General features: G+C 31.4%; 1 protein-coding gene across 1 annotated transcript in view; it reads right to left on the bottom strand.

Annotated features, from left to right (window-relative positions):
• The window catches only part of ADAMTS19 (ADAM metallopeptidase with thrombospondin type 1 motif 19), a 223,829-nt gene that overhangs the window by 125,288 nt on the left and 88,012 nt on the right, over positions 1–10,529 (bottom strand). The window contains exon 8 of the mRNA XM_011362252.2: positions 2,725–2,830. Within this exon, the coding sequence (XP_011360554.2) occupies positions 2,725–2,830 (106 nt within the window). The remainder of the gene's footprint in view (positions 1–2,724; positions 2,831–10,529) is intronic.

Raw genomic sequence — 10,529 nt, 5'->3', positions numbered from 1 at the left:
ACTTTCCTTATTTGAGAGGCTATGTATATATGCCCATTTAGAAAATTTCCTCTTCCTACATTTCTCTTTCATTGTGCTTTTATCTTACACTGGATGATGATGACCTAGTTTATAAAGATAAGCTCCCTCTTGTTTGTTTGTTTTTTATAAAAACACTATTATCCTCACTGCTAGTGTCTCCCACTCTCTAGCATCAAAAAAACACTAACCTCTACTTTTAAGACAAATATTGCTTACTAGAAGGGAGAACTTTTAGCAACTAAGTAGTTCAACATATATCACATGTGCTGGTCTTAATACATCAAGCATTACACATACCTTTGGCACATCTATATTGATTTTGGGTACAGTTCTATAAGTCAAATTAAATATTATTTTACTACCATTTTAGCCATTCCAACCCAAGTTCCTGGTTATAAACCAATGTTTCTACTACATAAAGCTCAAGTAGCCTTTCCTTAAATCACACCATTTCGTTTTTTCAGTAGTCGTAGGTTCTTCACCAAGCCTTTACATGTTGACAAAGTAACATGTATTGTGGTTGGTTCATTTAATTAGTGCTTTTCCTACATTGTAGAATACAACAAGATTGAAGAAAGTAATTTTACTTACCTGTTTTTAAAAAGTAAAATAACTTTTTAAAGTGAACCCTCTGCTATTCAAGATACTTAAAGTTATTTAATGTCGTTGTCATAAAAAAACATTCAGATTGCTTGTATATCAAGCTGTTAATGCCTAGCTAAAGAGTGAAAATTATTATTATTCAGAAACTAACATTTAATTTATAAGACATATTTATGACTGATTTGCATTTATTGTCTTGAAATTTACCAGTAATAACTTTTTCTTGGCTTTAAACATTATTCTCAACATTTTTCATTCAAATGATGCAATTAAACTAAAATATCTTTAAATTATAAAAATCGTATTGGAATTAAGATTCTAAACCCCATCATTTCTGTGGTGCAATTTTGAATGAGGTTGCATTGTATATTTTCTCTAAAGAATAATGACTTTAAAGTGTATTTATCTTTGTTTCTCAGTTTCTTTTTTGAATAACAAACTTGTATTCTAGAGCACTCGACTGAAGACTCAAAGCCTGCGTGGGAGAAAATGAAAGTATATCTACACATTGAAAAAGTAACATGAAAAATCAATTACTGTTGATAATGTCCTATTTCTTGGATAGGTTTTGGGTACATGGGTATATTCAATTTTTTATTAACTCATTGATCATTTTCCTATACTTTAGTTTACTTAAATATAAAGGATTTTTTAAAAATCAAACTATTATGTCCTATATTAATTACCTTTGAAGCTTTCTTATACCAATCAAATTTCACTGCCAACTTAATTTTACTCAATTGTCTACAGAAGCTAGGCATGTAATGAAAGTAAAGTGAGCTGGGTGTGTGATAACTAGAAAACTGTAGCCTGAGATAAGCTGGGAAAGATGAGTCCAGTCCACAGGGTACAGACGCTACTCAGCTCCAAAGAATGGTTGTCATATGGGACTGTGAGTCTAGTGTTGCCAGGTCTGGAAATTTGAATTTTTATGTCAAATTTATACTTTTTAATGTTGGCAATTGATTCCATTTTTAAAACAATGTCAGCCAAACTAAATATGTCTTTGACCAAAGAAGCTTCCATAAAGATCACCTCCCTGAGAAGGACCTCACTAAACCTGAGTCCAATTAAAATGCTTTTCATTTGTATTGCTGATACTGCTACCTCTCAGGGAAGCCTACAGTCAACATTAAGTCTGATTCCCTAACCCATACTATTTCTGCTATATGATATTGCCTGCAAATATGTGCATAGTCCTCAGGTAATTTGAATCCCAAACCAACCTCATTACACAGGTATAATCCCCAATTTACTGATGAGGGACCTAAGGCCTAAAGGTAGCAGATAACTTAATGAATAAAATCAAAATAGTAGGACCTGAGTTAGATGACTTGAGTTCAAACCCTTCTTCCAATACTTATTATTTTTATAACTTTGGAAGGGTAAATTAACTTCTCTATACTTCAGTTTTCTCCCCTGTAAGATGGGTTCTCGAATAACGGTATCTCACAAGAATGTTGTGAGGATACATAAAGCATGCAGAAAGGTGTCTGGCACATAGTAAATGCTATACAAGTGTTGCTATTACTAATTATTAATGCTATTATTATTATCTGTAAAATGAGATCCTTGCTTTTTGTAAGTTTTAAATAAACCAATATATACAAAGTGCTTAGATTGTGCCTGAGACATAATTAATGTTCATAATAAATTAACTGTGTGTTCAGTTTCTCTTTCAAATCCATTACTCCTAAACCATGCAGATTAATTGCTTTATTCTACGTCGGGTAATAACAAACATAGGCTGAAAGTAATTTCACTTGACAAAGTATTTTCTTTGGATGTTTAAATAATACATAGTTTCGTCATGATTATTGCAATGTTTATCTCACTTGAAAATGTGTAGTGAAATCACTCATGTACCATGTGATTATTGTCCTGGTGAGGATTTTAATAATGTAATAAAATGTTATTCAAAATATCAGGAATGGTTACAACATTCAGAAGATACTCTTTAAATTTAGACGATCTTCTCTACTTCTTCTTATTTCTCTAATTTTTCAAAAACATGAGCCCAAATTAAAAAATCAAAAGATATGCAAGTAATTCAATAACTCAAATTACATAGTTATATGCATAGCCAGAATTTTTACTTACTTGTGACCCATTTCATGAGCAATTGTAAATGCCAGATTCAGGCCATTGTCTTCAGCGATAATACATTTTCTCTTTTCACTACACATTCCACTCAAGTAAGCTATACCTAGAAAACACAAACACTAATTATCATATGTCAGAATTAAAATGCATATATTTACGTTAGGTATTAATAGAGGAAACAAAAAATGAAGAAACAAAAAAAGTCAATGTTAAAATATGATATCTAGCCATTACAAATGGAATTTTAGGAGAAAATACATATATATAAGTCACTCAATAAATTGTTAATATTCTTATCAATTTCATATTTTAGATTAAATGATTTTATCAATTATCCAATTCTCAAAAGGCACACTGTAAGAATACATTTTATAAATATCACTTTTCATTGTCATTTAAGATAAATGGATAATTGTAGCTTAGAAGTATAAATAAAAAAGCAATGATTATGTTAAATACTTTTCAATTCTTGTGAAGAACCTAGTTTCAAAGAAATACCCTAAAATAAAATAAATTACATTCAGGACACTCTTGAACTTACACTTATATTTTGAGTTAATAAAATTTTGAAATTTGATTTTGTCAAACAGCCATTTTAACTAATAAGACATAAAAACTATCTGATATATAGAAAATCGAAAATGTTTCCTCTGAAAATTTCTTGGGTAATAAGATGGTCTGACTGCAAAGTATATATACTGAAATATTATTTAAGATAAAACTTCCAGCAAGATATTTGTTTTTTTGGTTGAAATTATCAATAAAGATGATATCTGAAATCACTGTCACTCTTTAGTTAAAGATTTATGTACTATTTGCCAATTAAGATAAATCTTTGAATAAATACCATTTAACACAAGAAATCATAATCTTCTAACTGTGTTTTAATTCATTTTCTAATAACAAAAGTTACTAAAATCACTTCTAGGATTTATTGAATTCACTGTTTTTTCTCTAATTCTCATATCTTTATAAACTACATTTAATCTTATTTTATGAATATATTAAGGCCTAGACAGGCAAAATGATTTACCAAAGATCGTATCACTACTAAATATAATAGAATGGTGGCGGGGGTGGGGAGGAGGCAGGACTGAACCCAACTTTGAGATCCTATACCAAGCAATGTTTATTTTGCTTCTGATAACAATTTAGTGCAGAGTTGCTAGTTAGCTGACTGCTTGTGAGTTTTCTCCTCTTTCCAGAAACTTAAAAAATAATGGTAAGGAATAATTAAATTCAAATAAAAGAATAAATCATCTTTCCTGTGTTTGGGAAAGATAGAAGATCCACGAAGGTATATGAATTAAGAAAAGCCACAGTCAAAATGACAGGAGAGAAGGATTTTATGAGTGTGGTAGAACCCCAGAGAGTCTCAAGACTGAGGCACACAGAGTTTGAGACATTGCTGGAGCACTGAAAATGAAGATTAGTTGAAAGTATATGTGAAATCCCCAACTATTCATTCAAATTTTGGTGGAGAATGTCAAGGTCTGGTATTTACTGGCCTATCAGGAAAGTAAGATATATTCTTTAAATAAAATGTAATATAAACATTATTTTTAAAATATAATTACAGGAAGAAACTGCTAAGAGATGAACTATACACATCGATGTTATTTTCTCTGCATATTTAGAAACCAAGATTTTATAGAATTTAAATCTACATAGATGAAATCACTTCTCTATGAATGGATATGTGGATGGCTGAATAATGGATGAATAGACAAATGATAAGCCCTACTACTTCATTTGGCTTATTAAGGCAATTAAAATGAAATCAGGGTTAAATCTATCAAGTATGAAAAAAGGTGAAGGTAGAGATAAAAAAAAAAAAGAGGGGGTTGGGGAAGGGAGAAGAGGAAGAGGAGAAAAACATTCCCTTGACCACTATTTTCTCTAGAACTATTCTTTATCTAGTTTCATTAAACAACAAATGAAATAAAAATAATAAAACTTTTAAAATTCTTAAAAATAATGTGAATTTTAAGAGAGATAAGTCAGATACTTATTAATAGAACAAAAATGGAAAATAAAGATTTAGGAGCTAATCGAACTTGTGTCATAATTGAAGAAAAGAAGGAAGGAGGAAGGAAAGGAAGGTGTAAGAGAAGTTTCTTTTATAAATAGAGTATTAAAATTCTCTTAAGCATTTAAAAAATATTAAAGATATAATTTTAGATTAAATTTTCCCCAAAAATACTAAATTAAGCTCTACTATAATTAGCATGCCAATGACCACTCTTCGGGACAAAATTTCCCTTAGGATGCCTACATATTTTACCACTTTCTTCACCACAACTAAAATAATCCCATCACCATATACGGATTTAAAAAGCAGTTATTGCGGCTTGTCATCATTTCATATATCTCTTTGCTCCATGGACCAGTACATATCAAATTTACTCTCTTTAATAAGCTTTACATTTCTTCTCCTGTATCCCTTTAAATATATTGCCCCCAAATAAAAATAGTATTGTCACTTGTTTCCAACTCTTATCTCTTCTATATTATTCTTTCTCTTCTATATTTTTTTTTCTATATTTTTCCGTAATTTTATGACATTGGCTAGGATTTCCAACATGCTGTCGAAATGTCTGTATGGTACTGAACTCCTTGTTTTTCCTGCTGACTTTAATAGGAAAGTTTAGTTTTACCACAGATTGTGTGCTGCAAGGCTTTCATAGATATAACTTGTTAAAGAAATTACTTTCTGATATTCTTGTATGTCTAAGTGGAAAAGGAGGCAACATTATCTGATACGTGGGTCAAAGGTGGATAGGAGTTAGTATTTTTTGGAAAAGAAACAAAAGCTTAGAATAGCAACTGAGAGAAATGGAAAAGACAGCCAAGTAAGCACTAGTGGAATATTTAATGTAAATGGGTCAGAAAACACATGGTTCAGCTGGCGATGGAGAGCATGAGCCTGGAGCAGCACTAATACACCCGGGTGAGTGGTACCCAATCTAATGGCTGAAACAGAGAGAAGTAATATTTGGGTGAAATGTGGGTTGAGGTTTTGTAGATTAGGTATAAAGAAAGAATCAAGGAGTTGGCAGTAAAACTGAGAGTGAAGAGAAGGGATTGAAGTGGTAGGGCTCTATGCTAGATAAATAGAGAAGTAAGGTCAAAAGAAACCTGATAATTTGGAGAATAGAATTTAGTGGTCAGAGGATTAGAATCCAGTGGAGAATGGAACACATTTGTCAAATGAAGAAAAAGAACAGAAACTTCCCCCAAATTATTGGAGATTGTGATAAGAGGGTGAGATTTAAGGATTTAAGATTCCGGAGGTGAAGTTTCATGACATAATTAGGGACTGCCACAAGAGTAGAGAAGAGTAGAAGTAGAGGTCACTAAGATTGAGGTCAAAGAATTATTCAGCAGTGCTGAGTGGACTAATTATATGAACATGAAACTGCATATCACAATAAACTCAGGAAGGTGGGAAAGGTGGCCAGGAGTGAAAATCAAGAAGATAAATTAATCAGTGACAGTGAGGGATAAGATTGTAAAGCTGAAGAGCTTCAGCTTCAAATGAAAAGTTTTTATATGAGGACAGGAGAGATTTTGACTTAGAAGCAGTAGTGGGAAGCAAGGGGAATGCAACAGATTTACACCTTTGGTGTCTGTCTGGCACCAGCCTGTCATATACAGGAGGGAAGAATGAACAGCAACCTCACCAGGTTATACGAAATCAGTGACTATTGTGTGGTCATGTAAAAGATTATAATGATATTGACTCATTTATAATATATAAGATATATATGTATACTATAAAATATGAAATATAATTTAAAAGCTGATGAGTACATATTGGCATAAAGGTACAACTAAGTATTAACTAAGTATTACAACCAAGTATTAAAAAATTGATACCACCATATTTTCATAGGACAACAAACATATGCTAACTTGCTATAGCAATTGTATTTTGTGGAGAGATTATGGGTAATTTTTCTTTCTCTTTTCCCATTTTCCAAATTCATATAAATGTTTATAAGAAAAAAATTAAAAACATAAATATGATAATCATATCTGAAATTCAAAAAGTAATTAATAGAGTCTCTTACAGACCAGCTGTCATTTAACAACCCAAAATGACCCTCTACGCCTACTCTTCTTTTATTGAAGTGTAAAGTCTGAATCTTTAACTAAGACTCTGATAAGTTTGAATTTCATTGTTCTTACATTTGGCTCACCAAGAAGATTTTCTTTGACTTGAAAGTTATAGAGAATGATTGTAACCATGACTAATTTAAATGACTTTCATTATTCTGTTTAAAAGCCCAAACTTTTCAGTTCTTTTCCAAAACCCACATGTTTCTTATTATAATAAAGGGTAGAGGTTAGAAGGAGAAGGGATTTAATACAGCTGTTATTTAAAGATAGATATAATACAGACCCTTTTTAAAGCACTCTTTTAATATAAAAAATTCTGAAAATACAAAGGAAACCAAAATAACCTCTAATTTTTCACCTAAAAATGAATCAAATCACACACCAGGAGTCAACAGAATCTCTTATCTGAAAACAAAACATACTGACACGAGATGATATACCTTATCAAGATGATCAGAGACCACCTAAGCCATAGAGGATTCATGTTATAATAATAGACTAATTGGAAAATCAGAGTTTTTATGTGTTCAGGTACATGTATCCTAACAAAAGTAAGTTGTCCAGCTCAAAATTGTTGCTTTTAACCATGAGCTAGATTACCCGAGTTCAAAATCCTTGCTCTCCTAGCACAAAATCCTGGCACAGTCCTATTTATCCTGTAATTACACCATATAAGTTATTTGCCTATGAGTTCTACTATTACTTGAAGCATAAGGGAACAAGTAACATAATATGTGACAAGTATCAAAGGTACAAAGATGAATCTACGCTGAGAGTGTCTTCAGGAGTGTGAGCCACACAAACACTCATTTTAACATGTGATCTTTAAGACATAAAGATGTACATAGGATATTAGGAGAATAAAAAACATACATCAGATAGGGAATAAAATCAAAGCAGGAAAGGCTTTTAGAGAAGGAAACAGCTTGGTGGTATCACTGAGTAGGCAGAGGTTAGCCGGAGGAGAACGGAGAACGGTAGTAGAAATTGGTGTTGGGGGCGTGGCTCCTAAACAAAAGACTGAGCAGGAAAAAGAGTAGGGAGATGTCTGTGAGAGCGGTGTCAGTCACAGAAGGTAGCTGAGGTTCTTTAAGGGTGCAGGCCATATAGTACATCTCTGTACCAACCCTGTGTTTAGCATATCCTCAATAAGGGGGCTGTTTAAGGAATTACATAGATGAAATTCCCTGAAAGATTAATATAAAATGTGATTCTGTGCAGGGCCTTAAATAAAAATGTAACTTTGTAGAATCAAAATGTATTTCATCCATTAATTAGAAAAAAATATGTAGAATGATTTAATGATGGTGCCCTGATCATATGAAACTACATAATTACATTCAATTTGGGCTTTGAACGTATTTTAAAACAATAACTTGCCTTACTAGTTCACTAATTATCTGTTCCATTAAAGGGCAAGATGATGATCTAGTAATATAAACAACAATTACACAAGTTATGAGTTTAATATCAGCATAGTTATAAATGAATTTTAAAAATAGGCTTCCAGATTCTCTTAAATGTTTAAGTAATCTACAACATTCTTAACAGTACAGTTTTTATGAATATTAAGAAAAAGTGACTTCTAACAAGAAGAAAGGATATTCATTTAATAAAATATACAGTCAAATAAGGGAGATATTGTATATACTAGTATAAAGAAGTGTTGAAGAAATTTCGTCAAGCAGAAAGAAAAATCCCAGATGAAAACATGGAAATGAAGGAGGAGATGAAGAACACCAAAAAGAGTAAGTAAATGGAGAACTATAAACAAATACTGAATACACATAACACTAATTTTAATGACTTCGAAATTTGAAATATACAGAACCAAAATACATGTAACCATATATAATGGGAGATAAATGGAGTTCAAGTGTTCAAAGTTCCTAGCAATATCAGGAGAGTGATAAAGAGGTATATGTCATAATATATATACAGTAATTGCAAAGAATAGTAAAATAATATATAACCAACAATTATATAGATAGAAAATGGCATACAAATATTGGATTTATCTATTTAAAAGTGAAAGAAAAAAGGAAAAACATGAAATAATGTCAAATAGGAAACAAATAAAAAGATAGCATTTCCTACCAAAAATTTCATTAAATAAAAAAGACTATGATAAATAAAAACTAAGATTATAAGATTGGATAAAAATCAGAAATCCCCAACTCCACTCTGCTTAGAAGAGATACATTTTAAGTAAAAGGACAGAGATGGTTTAAAAGTATAAGAATAGAAAAAGATAATATTCAAACATAACCAAAACAGAGCAAGGGTGACAATATAAATATTAGAAATATACAAAATTAGACAAATTGAGTTCATCTAATAAGAAAAAATAGATATTTTTTGTGATAAAAGGATCACGCCAACAAGAAGACAACACAATTCTGCATCTGTATTTACATAACTAAGCTATGTATAAAGCAAAAACGAATAGTATTAAGAAGAGAAATAGACAAATCTGCAGTTAAATTGGAAGACTTTAACATGTCTCTTTTAATAGTTGATAGAACTTCCATAAAAAATTCACTAAGGACCTAAAGATCTGAACAACAATTTAGCAAGTATGTCTTAATTGACATAATAGAACATTTCACCCGACAAAATTCACATTCTTTCTCTTAAGGTTAAAATTGATATATAACATTATATACGTTTGTATAGTTGTACATTATAATTCAACATCTTTATACACTACAAAGCGATTACCAACAAAAGCCTAGTTACCATCCATCCCCATATAGCTGATCCCTTCGCCCATTTTGCCTAACCCCCACCCCTTTTACCCTGTGGTAACAACCATTCTGTTCTCTGTATCTATGTGTTGGTTGTTCTTTTGCTTGTTCCTTTGTTTTGTTTTTTGAGTTTCACATATGGATAGAATAGCTGTCTTTCTCTGCCTGACTTATTTAACTTAGCATAATACCCTCAAGGACTATGCAAGTTGCCACAAATGGCAAGATATCATTATTTTTTATGGCTGAGTGGTATTTCATTGTGTGTGTGTGTGTGTGTGTGTGTGTGTGTGTGTGTGTGTATCACACTTTCTTTATCCATTCACCCATCAATGAGCACTTAGGTCGTTTCCTTATCTTGGTTATTGTAAATAATGCTGTAATAAACATAGTGGTGCATATATCTTTTCGAACTAGTGTTCTTGTATTCTTTGGATAAATACCTAGAAGGGGAATGGCTGGATCATATGGTAATTCTATTTGTAATTTTCTGAGGAATCCTCATATTGCTTTCTTTTTAATGTACATAATACATTTATAAAAATTGACCATATACTGAAGTGAAAAAAAATCTCAACAAATTCCAAAAGTGGAAACCATCCAAAGTATGTACACCTGCCACAACGGAAATAATTAAGAAATCAAGAACCAAAAGATAACTGGAAAAACCCAAACTGTCTAGACATGGGATGATATACTTCTAAATAGTTCACAAGTGAAAGAAGAAATTACCATAGAAATTAGAAAAGATTTCAACATAATCATAAACACATCGAAAATGTGTGGGCTGAAACAACAATGCTTAGGGAAATTCATAGCATATATTAGAAAAAATAAAAAAGACTGAAAATAAATGATTAAACTTCTTTCCAGGAGCTGGGAAAAGAAGAGAGCTTCGAAGCTTAAAAAAATAGAAGAAAAGAAATAATAAAG

This window comes from Pteropus vampyrus, unplaced genomic scaffold, assembly GCF_000151845.1.
Source record: "Pteropus vampyrus isolate Shadow unplaced genomic scaffold, Pvam_2.0 Scaffold74, whole genome shotgun sequence".
Taxonomy (NCBI): Eukaryota; Metazoa; Chordata; class Mammalia; order Chiroptera; family Pteropodidae; genus Pteropus; species Pteropus vampyrus.
Note: the sequence above shows the minus strand (reverse complement) of the source record. Positions and strands in the feature narration are given on the sequence as shown.